Raw genomic sequence first — 16,847 nt, 5'->3', positions numbered from 1 at the left:
ATGGAAGGGAAAAGAGCGAGAGGATTTAAGACCCAAATGGGACCTTATTGGTACACAAGTCAAGTGGCAACCAAATAATTGGAAGCCTTCATCTGCCAACATCTTCCATTTCCTCCTTCCAGCTCCTACCTTTCTTCTTCTGAACAGCTTCAATAGAGGGAAGAGGCCGATAATTGGGCTGAATTGGAGGCAAAGGAATATCTGGTAATGCTGGTACCACCTCTATTTTCATCTGCAATCAAATGACAAAATTATATGGAGCACAGCTGTGCACAATAATCAGATAGGGCTCTGTAGGCTAATTACCTATGGTACAAGTTATAGTCCTGTAGCTATGTAATATATTATACAAAGTACATAAAGGTAGCCAATTAGTCGACTACTGCTAGAGCTTAATCAAAATGAACTTCTACAAACAAGTTGTTTTCTATGTACATTATTTTTCATTTCTAGCAGTAAGCATGAGTGAAAGTGTCAATCCGTAAGAGGTTCAGCTGCTCGTTTACCTTTTTGGGTTTCGTTGGCGAGGACTCTCTCTTTTTGCTTTCCTTCTGATCCTTGTGCTTTTTGCTGGCGTCAGAACTCTTGGCAATTGTCTTGGATCCATTTTGCTTGCTGTTTCTTCCTTCTCGTTCCGGTACTGGTGCTGGGGTTCTGACAAGTTTTTTCTTCTTTTTCTGGGGCTGGTCATAGCTCAGGTAAGATTCAAACGACATGGTGGGTTGCTCATACTCATCCAGCTCCACTTCTTCCAAACCTGGTGAAAATACCACAGATTTCTTTTCCTGCCCGGTTATCTCACAGATTTTAGATTTCTCTTCATGCTTCTTACTTTTCCCCACCTTTTCTCTGTTTTTAGATAAAGAATTGACTTCTTTCTCGGAGCTGGATTTTTCTTTGTTCAGATTCTGACTCTTTGCAGTTTTCAGTTTCTCTGGATCTCTGTGTTTTTGCTTGACAACGCTATCTAACAATTCCTCCGAGAGTGGCTGGGGCCTGAAAACAAGTCCACTTTCCCGCTGCTTCTCTCTCTTAGCACTATGGTCTCCACTCTCTATACTCTGTAGTTTTACCTCCTGAGGTTGCACTTTCCAAGAATTTTTGTCTTCTCCTTTGGCATCAATTCGGTGCTTTTCCTTGTGGGCGGATTTGTGCTCTTTGCTTTGACTTGGGGTACTTTTCTCCAAAAACCCACTTTGGCTCCTTTCCTGACTCCTGTCAGGCTTGTCTGAAGCATTTCTATTTGTTTTCCTCTGACATCTGCTCTCTTGAACCTCTGATCTGTAATCTGGGGGGCTACTGGAGAGCTGTGCTAGCTGTCCTTGTTCATCATCAGAATATTCTGGGTCAGAATACGGACCCCTGAAAGGCTGATGCCAGCTCTCACTGCTGTTATAACCTCCTAGTCTATCAGTCTCGCTATATTTTTTCAGCTTTTTTTCTCTCTCACTTTGACTGTGATGTTGCTGGAACGTTTTCCCATAATTATCTTCCAAATCACCCTTGTCTTTTGGAGAAGGAGCTCTCTGTCTTTTTCGGGAGCTGGTCTTCTCATATTCTCGCTCCTCAGACTCAACACTATTTCTGCAAAAAAAAAACGTATAAATAAAACCAAAATTACCCTGCAGGTGGAGTAAGCAAGCAAGTTTGCTTGAGGTAAATGGCGTCTTCCTTAGGTAGCAGGATGCATTAGCCATGCTGTCTGCGTGACGTCATCTGATGGCACTCGTGCAGACTCTCTCTCTCTCAAACAGGCTGATCTAATAGAGTAGCACGGAAAAAGGCAATTTCCTAACGCATGCCCAGTCACCTCTCCTGGGCGTGCGATCAAATATTTAAATGAGGAGGTCATGCTGCCAAGGAGGTGCTAGGGACAAATGTGCATCCTAGTACCACCTCGGCAGCGGGTGCCCAGGAGAGGTCGGCTGTCAGCGGGTTATGAAAATGAATGTTCAATTTTACAAGCGTCCCTTTTCCTAACCTAACTGCAGCTTTAATTAATATCGCCACGATATTAAGTCAGAGGAAGTATAGAAAAGCAGTATTTTCTGCTTTCTGCACTTTTTTTGGGCTGCTCAGAAATTAACGCCTGCTCCGGGCAGGCGTTAATTTCTGAGAGCAAAAATGGTCAGGTTGGACGCCCATTTTTTTTTGGAACGGCGAGAATAGCTAATAGCCTCATCAACATGCATTTGAATGTGATGAGCACTATTAGTTTTGCAGGGGGTTGGATGCGCATTTTGGACGCGCTAATCCCCTTACAAAATAAGGGATTGTGGATGCGTGTCCAACCACAGGTTAACTAGCGTGCTCGGCTGAGAGCACTGCATTGCATTGGCCTGAAAGAATTTAGAGCTTTGCTCTGCGGCACCTGCAACTCACTTCCCGTGCAAAGCGCATCATCGGCCTCCTCAGTCTATATTTAAGCAAGACGGCTAGTGCCGTGCTCTGGAAGGGCTAGAAAGGAATGTCCAGGGAGGAGGGAGGGTACACTTGGCTAATTCATCCTGCTATCTATGGAAAACACCACTTACAGTAAGCAAACTTGCTTTTTTCTGTCAATAAGCAGGCTGAATTAGTCATGCTGAGCAGGAGTCAAAAGCTCCGGGTTGCAATAAAAAGAAAAACTGAATGGTAAAGTGAAAGGACGAGAGTGGAAACAACTTGTATATTCCTTGCTTCCCTTTCCCACCCTTCCTCTCTTTTTTCTTTTAAACCCACTCCCTCGGTGGATGTCTTTCTGCTCATCCCTTGTCAGAACAGCCTGCCCTAAGGCACTATCTGAGGCTGCTAGCTGGTCTAGGCAGTAATGGGAAGTAATAGTGGGGATAGATGACCATGTAGCTGTTTTACAAAATGTCCTCAACGGGCACATTTTGAAGGTGCGCTACTAGGGAGCACCTTGACTGCTCCTGTCAGTGGTGAATGCGCTGACTTGTGCCAGTACTGAATGCAATCTGCAATCCAGTTGGATAGTGTCTTCCTGCTGACTGCTACTCCCAATGTATTAGGATTAAATGAGACAAACAACTGTGAGGCAGTGTTCTTTTTTTATAATAAGCCAATGCTCTTTTGCAGTCCAAAGAATGTAATTGACCCTTCTCGATTATTATGTGGTTTTAGGAAAGAAGATAGGGTGTGATATGGCTTGACTGATGTGAAAAGCCGACATTACCTTTGGAAGAAATTTAGGATGTGTCCTGAGTATCACCCTGTCATGGTAAAACTGCAAGTAAGGTGAGAAGTGCACCAAGGCCTGGAGCTCACTCACTCACCGGGCTGAGGTGATGGAAAGTGATTCTTCTTGTTGCTAAGTGAGGAATTTCAAAGCGATTGACTGCAATGGTTCAAAGGGATCTTTTATCAGAGCTGTCAAGACCATATTCAAATCCCAAGGCACTGGAGGCTTCCTAATGGGAAGATGAAGGTGAAAAAAGTCCCTCATAAATCGAGATATCAATGGATGGGAAGCAAATCAAGGAATCATTATCTCCTTCATGTTAAGCAACTATGGCACTTAAGTGTAACTCTTACGGATGACATCGCCAGGCCAGATTCTGAGAGATGGAACAAATAACTGAGAATATTTTTTGGCGACGATAAAAAGGGGCTAATCCATTGATGGTTACACCATCCTACATAATCGCTTCCACTTGAAGGAATAATTTTGCCTAGTTGAAGGCTTCCCTGCCGTTATGATAATCTGTTGAATAGCAGTTGGAAGAGCTAAGTTTTGCAAGATTTCACATTCAACATCCAGTCTGTTAAGTGAGGGGAAGAATGAAGAGGATGGAGTAGGGAGCCCTACTTCTTGGGTTAGGAGATCTGGGTCCTGACCCAGATATATTGGATGGCTCTCGGAATACTGCACCAGGTATGCATACCACGGTTGTCTCGGCCACACAGGTGCTACGAGTATCATTCGGCTTCGTCCCGATTCATCATTGAACCATCCTTGAGATGAGAGGTTTTGGGGCAAAGGCATATAGTGGACCCCTCGACCAGGACAGGAGAAAGGCATCCTGCGTCTGAGGCAGCTGGGGCAGACAGAACAGAATTGAGTTACTTTCCGATTATGCTCAGACACGAAAAGATCTATCCAAGGGTGGCCCCACTGTAGGAAAATTCTGTCGGCCATTGACTAGTTGAAGGGTGGAAGACCTTGCTTAGGCAGTCTGCCAATGTGTTTGCCACACCGGGTCGATACATTACATGCAGGGTCATCAGGCTCTCGATGGACCACTCCCATATCCATACTGCTTCCCTGCAGAGGAGCCAGGAACCAGAGCCTCCCTTATTGTTCACATAGAACATGGCCACTTGATTGTCTGTGTGAATCATTAGGGTGTGGCCCTGTAATAGATGAGTCAGGCCAATAGAGTATCTATTGGCCCCAAATTCTAGCAATTTGATCTGGTGGTACTGTTTCTCCACAGACCATAGACCTTGTGTTTTGTAGTGAAGAAGATGAGCCCCCCAACCTTGTGTGGATACATCAATGGAGAGGATGAAACTGAGGAAATTCCTGAACAGGGGCTCCGATTGCTAGTTCCCCCAGTTTTAACTACCAATGTGTCTCTCTTCACATGGAGTCTGACAAGTTTACCTTTTTGTTCATTGGTTGGCAGAATTGGGTCCATTGAGACTTCAAGTTCCACTGAAGGCACTGCATATGCAGTAGAGTGTCTGGTACAACATGAATGGCTGCTGCCATGTGTCCTAGAATAACAAGGACCTGGAGCACTCTCACCTCTGATTTGCAGATTCTCAGATCCTCTCTTCTGGAAAGAACGCTCATAAGTGGAGTGTACCCTGGCTCCTATGAATTGTAGTATCTGGGTCAGTTTGAGTACTGATTTCTCGTAGTTGATGAGGAACCCTAGAGATTCCAGACAAGTGATCATCATTTGCAGATGTGCCTGTTGGGACACTTAGTTGGGGGAAATTATCAGCCACTTGTCCTGGTAGGGAAAAATCCAAATTCTCTAGCATCTTAAATGAGCCACTGCCACAGCCAGACATTTGGTGAAGACTCTGGAAGCCAAGGAAAGACCAAAGGGGAGGACTTTGTACTGGTAGTGCTTCGAAGCTACCTGGAAGCAAAAGAATTGCCAGCAGGAAGGGTATACTGGAATGTGAGTGTAGGTGTCCTTGATATCCAAAGAACACATCCAGTCACTCTTTTGAATGAACAGTGGGATCGACTTGAGGAAAATCATCTTGAATTTTTCCTTCTGAAGGTGTTTGTTCAGGAATCTTAGGTCTAGAATGAACCTGAGTCCTCCTGAGCATTTCGGAATAAGTACTGTGGTATTGATCCAGTGTTTCACTACCGGTTGGATGGCCTTCTGGCGGAGCAAGGTCTGGACCTCCTATTCCAGCAAAGGCAGTTGAGAAGCATCCTTCAATTGTCTGGTGTGGTAGGGAAGTGAAGGCTTGATCCAGAAATTCAGATGAAAATCCTCATGGATGATCTTTAGAACCCACTGATTTGATGTTATTTAAATTCCATTCCAAGGGAAAATGGCAAATCCTACCTCCCACTGCTAAGTGAAGATGTAGCTGAGCTGTTTTCAAAAAGACTGGTGGGAGCTTCAAGACTGATGGCTGCAATGGTTTTTGCTGCTTGCAGTCTCTCTGACATCCTCTAGGTTGAGTAGGTTGGGACTGTGGGCGGGGTTGCTGAAAATGCTATGACTGCGACCTGAAGGGTGGGAACTGCTTGAACGGCTTCCTCTGGTAATACGGTTTTCAATACTGAGGATAAAACCTCTTCACTGTGGCTTGGGAATCCAATGACATTGACAAGGACTGTACCGCAACATTTTGTTCTTTAATTCAGGATACCGTCTCCTTCAGTTTGTGGCCAAAAAGATTCTCGCCTGAACAAGGTAGGTTTGCTAGTTTGTCATGAACATCCTCCCTGATGGAACTGTAACAGAGCTACACTATGCATCAATGGAGGTTGCAGAGGTGCAGGAAGACGTTTCAAAGGATTCATACACTGCCCTCAACAGGTGTCGTAATCCCTCCTTCAGCACTGAATCAACGATGACTGATGTGTGTGGTAGTTGGACAACCCCATACGTCAAAGACATCTATAATTGAAACTTTAAATCCAGCTTTCTGGAGACAGGAAGGTTGGAATGAGGGGGCTCCCACATTTTTTAAAGTGGCACCTTATGAGATGGTAGCGCAAAAGGTTTAGCTGGAACTTCCAGGATCTTTAGGATCCCGAAAACTTCCTCCCTATAGTCTGGAAGTTTTCAGACCTCCACCCTCAGCAAGTTTCCAAGTTTTTCGACAAAGCGAGAATAGGTCAGATCCTCCAGAGAAGAGTGATCTGGAGGTTCTTCCGGAGGGTCAGATGGGATACCTGTAGAGCTGGTAGGCGATTGGTCTGGTGGAGAATCCGGATGTTTCAATTGCAGTGATGGTGGATTAGATTCGTCCAGTCTATTCCGTTCTGGAGATATGGGTTCTACCAGAGAAAAAGGGGGATGCTCCTCATTCTCTTCTCCACCCAGCCCTGGAATATGGGATGGGAATTGCTGGGTAAAGCAAGAAGAACAGATTTTTTATGATTGACAAGATCTGCTCCATGGCTTGTTGGAGGTTCCAAAGGAGCCCGCTGCTTTTCCATGACAACAGTAGAAGGAGAACGCCTTCCCTGAGGGTGTACAGCTGTTGATAGTAGAGATGTGAATCGTATGCCCGATCGTTTCCGCTTTCGGTTTCGTGTGGCCCCGGGAAAATCTCATATTCCCGCGGATCAGCATTTTTTTTTCCATGAAAAATCGTTTTCGGCTTATTGCTCGCTAACTCCCATTAGTGCACACTCACGGTTCTATGTTAGTGCGCAGTAAGCCGAAAAATGATTTTTTACGAAAATTCAGGGAAAGTGCAATCGTTTTATCAGTTTCCCGATACAGGACGAATTAGGAAATATCGTACGATATTTCCATTCATCAAAAAAAAAAAACGATGCACATCCCTAGTTGATAGTATATCCATCCACCCCCCCTCCCCGCCCCAACCCAGGCACAATCCTTCAAATACCGTAAATCATGCATGCTAGACACCCTTACAATAGCATGCTCAGACGTCCCTAACCAACTTGATCTCACTTCAGCCGAAAACGCCTTCACCTCATGGATTGATACCACCCTTAACATAGCAAACAAACTCTGACCTATCACTGCAAAAACCATTAAACCTGCCCTTCCAAATAAAAAACCATGGTATTCTACTGAGCTCAAGAATCTCAAAACCCTCCTCAGAACGGCGCTGGCGCAAACATCCCTCCCCAGCAACCAAAACTGCCTACTACCAACTCATGCGCCAATACAGGAAAGCCACTCTCTCGACCAAACGAGAATACTACGCCAAAAAGATTCATAGTTTCCAATACAATCTCAAGGCGCTCTTCACGATGATCTCCAATCTCACCAGCTCTACCCCCACTCAACCACTAACACCCACCTCAAAAAAATCGCTGCAATGAACTTGCACACTTCTTCCAAACCAAAGTCTCTTCTCTCACCGCACGTTTCTAACCCAAACACTGTGACACTGCCTACTTTCAATCTTTCAGCTACCCTCTCGGCCTTTGACTCATCCTCTTCGCTTGAAATTGAAAATATCTTAAAAAAGATAAGATCCTCCTCCCATCCCTACCAAACTCCTCCTAGCTATTCCCAAAACTATCGCCAAACCGCTCTCATCTATCTGCAACCGTTCCTTAGAACAAGGCATAGTCCCCAACATTCTAAAGCAAGCTGTGGTCAAACCCATCCTTGACCCCTCTATCCTAGCCAATTTCAGACCTATCTCCAATCTTCCTTTCCTATCTAAAATCTTAGAAAAATTAGTCAATGCTCGCCTATCTGATTACCTCGAACACCACAACATTCTTCCCTCCACACAATACGGCTTCCGAAAAAATCTGAGCACCGAAAAATTGCTACTATCCCTGACTGACACCATTATCAAATGATTCGACACAGGGAACTCTTTTCTTCTTGCCATGTTAGACATCTCTGCCGCATTTGATACTGTGAATCATTATTTTAATCAACATCCTTAGTAACATTGGAATTTCTGGCACCGCTTTCTCCTGGATCAAATCATACTTACAAGATCGTCACTGCACAGTCTCCACCGATAATAATGAATCTGACCCAATTAGCCTTGACCGAGGTGTTCCCCAGGGCTCCTCTCTCTCCTCCACTCTATTTAACATTTACATGCTTCCCTTCACCACCCTCCTTACCAATCTTGGCTTTAAACATTTTATCTACGCAGACGACGTCCAAATTCTTTTCCCCTTTACCGACTCCCTCCAAACCGCTCTTCAAAACTGGGAATCATGCCTGACCTCTATCATCCAACTACTCACCGACATGCACCTTGCTCTTAACCCCCAAAAAACTGAACTCCTCATCATCTCCAAACATCCACCACCCACCATTCCCCTCGCTTACTCCACTACGTCATTCCCCACCCACACCCGTAGCCTGGGTGTCCTTATTGACAACCAGCTCTCTCTCAAACCCTTCATTAAATCTATCCTAAGTGACTGCTATTTCAAATTACAAACTATCAAAAAACTCAGACCCCTTCTATACTTCACTGACTTTCGCACAGTATTACAGTCTATTATTTTTTCCAAAATAGACTACTGTAATGCACTCTTCATTGGCCTCCCCGCCACATATACCAAACCATTACAACTCCTACAGAATGCCTCAGCACGTATCCTCACTAACTCCAAAAAACGTGACTACATCACACCAACTCTTATCGAGCTCCACTGGCTACCAATTCAATCCCGAATCCTTTTTAAAGTTATTTCTCTCATACATAAAAGCATCACTAATGAAAACACCCACTGGATCAACCCCCCTCTACTTCCTCGCACATCTACTAGACCAACTCGCTCTGCCCTCCAAGAAACACTCCGCACCCCCCTCTATCAAATCTACTAAACTTATCTCTACAATGAACAGAGCCTTTTCTCTGGCTGGCCCCACCCTTTGGAATTCCATGCCCCCAGCCTTACGTACTGAAACCTCTACACCCAAATTAAAAAAAAAAAAAAAGCTTGGCTGTTCCTACAGGCCCACCCATCCCACGTTAACCAACCTTCCTGATGACTCCCTGAGCTGTGTATAGTACTTTTTTCTTTGAATAACCTTGTACATTCTGCTACTTCCCCCCTGGGCCAACACTTCGTTAAACTGCTTATTTTACTCCATTCTTCCCCCTTCCGCTAACACTCCTTTCTGAAACCTATTTTTGCTACCCTAATGCTTTGTAGAAAATCCTGTAAAATTTCCTTTGCCTACCCAGCTCTCTAATCAGTTTATCGACTATATGCCATTGAACCTTGTAAATTGTTACTCCGTTTCTTTATTAGTTTTTTAGTTCCTTTTTACATAGTTATAGTTACTTGTAAACCGATACGATGTGCAAACGGTTGTCGGTATATAAAAAATTCTAAATAAAAATATTCTAAATAAATATCCAAGGGCGGCTGCCTCTGATCCCATGAATAGTTATCTGGTCCAGCCCACTTGTCTCTTGAAGAAAGTTCCTCCTGGAAATCATAGTCCCTAGGGCATGAATATGTTCTCCCTGAGGAGGATGACAACCTGGAACTGACAGAGAGGTTTGGAAGGGAAAGTCCAAGGTGGGTGAAATAAAATATCCAGAATCTGATCCAAACTGTATCTACGGTCAGAGGATGAGGAAGGACCCACTCTTATTTTCTTGTGCTGTGGGATTTGAGGCTCCTGTGACACTTCAGCCTGATCAGAGGAGACAGATCTGTGTCCGTCATCAAATGGACAACACATGCACCAAGGGAACAACGTGTTGCACAGTGACGGTGTCGGAATGCCTGGAGGGTAGCCGTTTTTGCATCAATGCGCCGTGAGTCATGGTGTGCATGGTAGCTTGCATCGAGACCTCCTGAGTTGCAAGTCCCTTCCCAGTCTGCATCGACCCATCATAAGCTAGGGCGGGAGCGATGCAATCCTTCTTTTGTGATGTTTTTAGGGTCGCTTGCGTAGATGTATCCTAGCAATGTTTATGTTGCTTCAAAATCGACGCTCCAGCCTGGTCAGTGTGTCAATGCAAGAACTTTGACAAGGCAGACAATGCACCTGCACTCGAAGGATGCCTGCAGTGCTCCATAGGTTTCAGCTAGGATTTAATAGGTGCCAGAGCAACCTTTTGACCCACCATTGCTGATGTCTTGAGGACAGTGTTTGTCCTTCGATTTTATCTGCGGTTCCATCGAAGCGGATCTCCTGTGCACATCATGGGCAGGGAGTTTAGGGCCTAGGGAAGATTGCATTGAACATGTCGGGGAAGGCGCATAACTGCCTATGAAGCTCCCTCCCTGTATCCTAAGGAAGCTATCTTCACAACTCTTTGTTTTTGCACCAATGATGACATTCGACCAGAGTCACGACACAATGCCTGGTCGTGATCCAGGCCCAGACAGATGTAGCAATAGTTATGATTGTCAGTGACAGACATTATGTGCCCACACTGACAATATTTGAAACCAGGCTTTTTTTGACACGATAGAAACATTTTTCAGTGCTATCCTGAGGGATCGCTAGAGCGAAAAGCAGAGGAAAAAAAACCTTCCAAACTATGAGGAGATGCAATGAGAGGAAAGAAACATCTGTGCGTGAGCGCAGAAAAAAGAAGACTGAGAAGACCGATTATGCACTTTGCGCAGGAAGTGCCACGCGGCACAGCAGAGCAAAGCTTTAAATTCTTTGAGAGAGAGTCCACACGAGCACCAGATGATGTCACCCCGTCAAGCTGGCTGAATTAGCCAGGCTATCAACAGAAAATCCAAGCTTCGCTGCCTACGTGTTGTAGGCAGCAACAAAAAAAAAAAAGAGCAATAGATCTCATGTGAAGTAGAACAGAGATAAACTGTTGGATTTGCCTCACTTGGGACTTTCCTAACATTAAGACACACAGTCCCACAGAGAATGAAGCCTTTTCTGCCACAAAGGTTCAGCCTTTGAGATACACAGAAAGAAATAGATTCCTTTTATCATCTAGTTCAGTCATCATATATAAGGGCTCTGTCTCCTGCAGCTGCAGGGACGAAGGAAAGCTCTTAAGATGGCAGCTACAGCAGAGAAATCTTTTTTTTTATATGCAGTACAGATCAAGTTGTAGCTCACTTTAGACGTGAAAAAAGCTTAACAAGCACAATAAAAAGGAAACCAGTACCAGTTTGGCAGCTCACTGGCCATCCAGAAGAACTCAAACCCTGATCTTGTCTTCTACTTTTTGGCTAACTATAGATGCTGGGAAACAGGGTTTATAGCCATTGGAGGGGGGCAAGGGAGTCAGGATCTGGAAGGAGCTATGCTCTGTCACTGCAATGATAGGAATAAGCTGAGTGATTATAAAATTAGGGAGAAAATCCCAAGTAGCTATAAGTGAAGGCTCATGGCACCATAGCCCAAGACAGGCCAGTTCCAAATGAGATGGATGCCCAAAAAGAGCAGGAGGAAACTAATAGTCCCCAAAAAAGGGGAGAGAACTCACCGCTCTACCTCCTGTGGAACCAGCTTCTTCCAACGGGCCACAAGGTTCTTAGCAAAGTCTCCAACTATCTCATGTTTCCTCAAGCTGTTCACGGTCTTTCCCACACCTGTCTCCTGCAGAAGAATTAGCAGCACACATCTGAGGTCAGAGGAGAACTGCCTGGCAAAAACAATGGGTTCCCTGACTACTGGACTGACCATTACAGACTCAGATGCAATGCAGCAGAAACTGCAGTGCAAACACTGTATGCAGTAACATGTTTGAGACTGGTAGGTAACTGCTGATGCTCAGCATCTACAGAGAATTGGAACAAACGTTCATTCAGAAGGGAGACAAAGAGGGATCAGAAATATAGGTTTTTAAATAAAAGAAAGCTACAATCAGGAAGCTCACATAACACATATAAGAAAAGTAAAGATTAGAAATCTTATTGAGGGTACAGGAGAATTAGTGAGTCTCCAGGCCTCAAAGTAGACAGAATCTCTAAGAACAAATATAGACACATAGAAACCAATACTTTCCTTTGGTGCAGAGGTCCAGGTTCCAGGAGCACAGGCTACATGGCAGATCAGAAAAGAGCCAGACCACTGGCTATATCCATCTCCTTTTACCAAACTTTAGCAACCCAGCCCAGGACAAGCCAATTAAAAAGGATACATCAGTGCTGTAGGCTTATAGTGCAGAACTGCCAGCAGATTCCACCACTGTCTCGTGGGGGAAGAGTCCACTCCACAGACCTCCAGAGCGAGCTGTCTGAAGGGTCACTAAAGGAAAATTAGTATCCTTACCTGATAATTTTCGTTCCTGTAGTACCACGGATCAGTCTCCTGGGTTTGCCCCCCCCCCCCCCCCCCAGCAGATGGAGACAGAAGTTTAACTACAAACTCCGCCTTATCTGGGCTGGTGCCACCTACAGTCTGGCAGTATTACTTAATGTCAAAGCAGAATGGATTATAAAAAAACCCAAATTTATTTATTTATTTAACATTTTTTATATACCGAAATTCTAGCAACAATGTTGCTAATCATTTCGGTTTACATATAACATTGGAGTGACTTAACATGCGGGTCTTACATGGAAAAAATGAACTTGGAGAAAATTGAATAAATACTAATAACAAATAACATTAAAAACAACAGTAGTAATAGACGTGTTATATACAGGCGATTTAAAAGAATCAGTATGAATAAGATATCTGCAAAATAGACTAGATGGATTGGAAAATTAATTCTTTAGTTGTTGAGCTAAGAGGTATTATATGGCATAGACCTGGAGGAGGGATTTGTGGATATACTCAATCGTAGGCTTGAGAGAAAAGCCAAGTTTTAAGTCTTTTTTTAAAAGTGAGGGGGCATAACTGAACAACCGGAAAAAATTAGCTCTGGAACCCCCAGATGGGATCAGCACCCATGGGCTGCAGAATTACGCAATCGGTCTGCAAAAAACTAGACAGGAATACAAGAGCGTGGACTCTCCAAACTGATAAGACCCTAAATAGGGTGGGACTCTGGACTGATCCGTGGTACTATAGGAACGAAAATTATCAGGTAAGGATACTAATCTTCCTTTCCCTGTACATACCCGGATCAGTCCAGACTCCTGGGATGTACCAGAGCTTTGTCTACTTGGGATGGGATCCGGAGAGGCCCAGCTCCGAACGTCCATGTCCCTGACGCCTGAACATCCAAACGGTAATGTCTAGCAAAGGTGTGGAGCGACTTCCATGTAGCCGCTCTACATATTTCCTCGGGTGACACCTGATGACTTTCCGCCCAGGAAGCAGCTTGAGATCAAGTACAGTGAGCCCGAAGGCCCACTGGCAATGGCCACCCACTTAACAAATAAGCAGAATTTATGGCTTCCTTTAACCAACGAGCTATCGTGGTCTTAGAAGCCATATTACCCTGACGAGGTCCACTCCAGAGCACAAAGAGATACTCTGAAACCCTGAACTCATTGGTAAGTTCCAGGTAGCGGAGCAAAGCTCGGCAAACATCCAACTTCCTTAAATCCTTATAATCGGGGTCCGACCAGTCTTGATCAGAGAAAGCTGGCAGCTCCACTGACTGATTCAAATGGAAAGATGACACCACCTTGGGAAGAAAGGATGGAACCGTACGCAGGGAAACGCCCGAATCAGAAATCCTCAAGAAGGGCTCCCTTCACGACAACGCTTGAAGCTCCAACAGTCGGCGAGCGGAGGCAATCGCCATCAAAAATACGACCTTCAAGGCGAGATCTTTCAAAGTCACCCTACGCAAAGGTTCAAAGGATGCCGAACACAAGGCTTTAAGAACCAAATTCAAATTCCAAGATGGACACTGTTCCCATACAGGAGGTCTCAAATGCTTCACCCCGCTAGGCTTAGCCCATGTATGTTACCGCACAAGGAACAGAGCATGGCCACCTGCACTCGTAAAGAACTCCAGGACAAGCCCTTTGATAAACCATCCTGAAGGAAGCTCAAGACTTCTGAGACTCCCGCCCAGGTAGACACAACGCCCCTGGCGAGACACCAAGCATCAAAAACCTTCCAGACCCTGACATAAGACAAGGAAGTGGAGACCTTATGGGACTGCAACATTGTAGATACCACCGCATCCGAATACCCCTGGGACTTCAGATGTTTCCTCTCAAAAGCCATGCCGCTAGACAAAAGCATTCGACCTGAACGAAATAAACCAGACACTGATGGAGAAGGTCATGCAGATCCGGAAATCTCAGGGGACTGTCGATGGCCAGATTGATCCACGAACCACGGACGCCTTGGCCACTCGGGAGCGACGAGAATTACCTCAGACGGATGCACTTCTATTCTGCGAAGAGTTCAGCCGATGAGTGGCCAAGGAGGAAACACATACAGTAGGACATCCACTGGCCAGGGGAGAACCAGAGCGTCCATGCCCTCTGCGCACGGTTCCCTGCGGCGGGCAAAGAAGCATAGCGCCTTGGCGTTCCTGAACGTCTCCATCAGGTCCACACAGGGTATTCCCCAACAAGCAGAAATGTGATGAAAGGCTTCATCCGCGAGTTCCCATTCTCCAGGATCTATGCAATGTCGACTGAGGAAGTCCGCTGGAACCTTGTCGACCCCGGCAATGTGGGAGGCCGCTATGCTGAACAAGTTCCGTTCCACCCAAGAAATCAGCAACCGAGCTTCTAACGCTACCGGTCGACTCCTTGTTCCTCCCTGACGGTTGATATAAGCAACCGTAGTCGCATTGTTGGAGAGGATGCACACAGACTTGCCCCGGAGAATCGGAAGAAACACCTGCAGAGCCAACCTTACCGCTCTGGTCTCCAGGCGATTGATGGACCACCGAGCTTCTTGCGAGAACCACTTGCCCTGCACTGACATCCGCTGACAAACCACTCCCCAGCCATAAAGGCTGGCATCTGTGGTGACCACCGTCCAATCCGGAATTACCAAGGGCACTCCCCGCCGTAAATTGTCCGGGTTGAGCTACCAGGCCAGACTGGAGCGAGCGTATCCCGTCAGGGGCAACGGAAGACGAAACTGTTCTGAAACTGGGTTCCAATGGGAGAAGAACGCGGATTGCAAAGGCCTCATGTGAGCGGAAGACCAAGGAACTAATTCCAAAGTCGAGGACATGGAACCCAGCACCTGTAAATAATCCCAAACTATTGGAGGAGACTTGGCTAGCAAGGCCCGAACCTGACTTGAAGTTTGTTCACATGCTCTTCCGTGAGGGATACCGTGCCCTGACGAGTGTCGAATAAAGCTCCCAAAAACTCCGGAGACTGTGAGGGAGTCAGTCGACTTTTGGACAGGTTGACTACCCTACCAAGGTTTCGTAGCAACTGTAGCACCCGACGGACCGCTTCCTGACAATGCACCTCCGACTTTGCTCGGATCAGCCAATCGTCAAAGTACGGGTGGACCAGATATCCTTCCTTGCGGAGCTGTGCTGCCACCACGACCATAATCTTGGTGAAGGTTCTGTGTGCCATGGCCAGACCAGATGGAAGCGCCTGGAACTGAAACTCTTGCAGATTTACACTGGCTACCAATTTAAAATGCTATGCACAATTCATAAACTAATCAATGACGAAAATGACGATTGGTTAAACACTGCCCTGTGATTCCATGTCCCCCAGAGAAATCTCAGATCAGCCAATAAAGCCCTAGTAACCATTCCCTCGGTCAAAACAGCAAAACTGACCCAAGTTAGAGAGAGAGAGAGCACTATCCTTAGCAGGGCCAATATTATGGAACGCATTACCACTCGAATTAAGACTAATGAATGAAAGATTTAAAACTCTTCAAAAAAAGTTTTAAAACTTGGCTCTTCAAAAAAGCCTTTCACAGTGAGGTCAATGAATAAGAACACCTACACACAGCTGAAAGTCACCCAAAAGCATAATTGCTTAATTGTGATGAAAATAATAAAGTAAGTATTAATTTAAGAGAAGGACAGTATAGAACGTATATGATTATCCTATTATTCATATAAATGGAAATTCCAACCCACTCTCCACTTAGTATATATATTATTGAAACATGTAACCGAAAATTTTTTTGGCACCTTCTGGATAATGTATAAACCAAACTTATTTTGTGCCTAATTGTAAACCGTTGTGATGGTGCATTACTAAACGACGGTATAGAAAAGTTTTTAAATAAATAAATAAAATAAAGTGATGCCCCAGAATGGAGAAACGTAGAAAACGTTGATGATCTGCTTGGATGCTGATATGTAGATAGGCCTCGGTGAGATCCAGAAATTCCCCTCGTCTCACCGAAGCAATGAACAATCTGAGCATTTCCATCCGGAATCGAGGAATCCATAGACATCTGTTGACTCGCTTGAGATCCAGAATGGGTCGAAAATTTCCTTCTTTCTTGGGGACCATGAAATAAATGGAGTACCGACCCCTTCAAAGCTCCTCCGATGGCACCGGAACAATGGCTCCAAGTTCGCGCAGCCTCTGCAGCGTTTCTTGAACCACTCTGCGCTTTAGTGCCTGGGCGCAGGGAGAGACCAGGAACTGCTGGCGGGGCATACTTGCAAAATCTAATGCGTAACCGTGTCTTATCACAGAGAGGACCCACTGATCCGACGTGATTTGGGCCCACTCCTCGTAGAACAGTGTTAGTCTGCCGCCCACTACTGGACCCGAGGAATGAACCGGCTGCCCATCATTGCGAAGTCTTTCCCCCCAGCACCCCCTGGCCGAAAGCAGGTCTACCAAAACGCCGCCCCCGAAAGGACAGCATGTAGGACTGCTGCCTACTGGCATT

The 16,847-nt window shown here is 45.4% G+C and overlaps 1 protein-coding gene across 2 annotated transcripts in view; it reads right to left on the bottom strand.

Annotated features, from left to right (window-relative positions):
* Positions 1–16,847, bottom strand: part of ELOA (elongin A) — a 111,285-nt gene that overhangs the window by 87,222 nt on the left and 7,216 nt on the right. For both annotated transcript variants that reach the window (XM_029619953.1, XM_029619952.1), the window contains exons 3-5: positions 11,584–11,696; positions 507–1,584; positions 130–232 (exon numbers count right to left, since the gene is read on the bottom strand). In XM_029619953.1, the coding sequence (XP_029475813.1) occupies positions 130–232; positions 507–1,584; positions 11,584–11,696 (1,294 nt within the window). The remainder of the gene's footprint in view (positions 1–129; positions 233–506; positions 1,585–11,583; positions 11,697–16,847) is intronic.

The sequence above is a fragment of the Rhinatrema bivittatum genome, chromosome 11 (genome assembly GCF_901001135.1).
Source record: "Rhinatrema bivittatum chromosome 11, aRhiBiv1.1, whole genome shotgun sequence".
Lineage (NCBI taxonomy): Eukaryota > Metazoa > Chordata > Amphibia > Gymnophiona > Rhinatrematidae > Rhinatrema > Rhinatrema bivittatum.
This window is presented reverse-complemented; position numbering and strand designations above follow the sequence as displayed.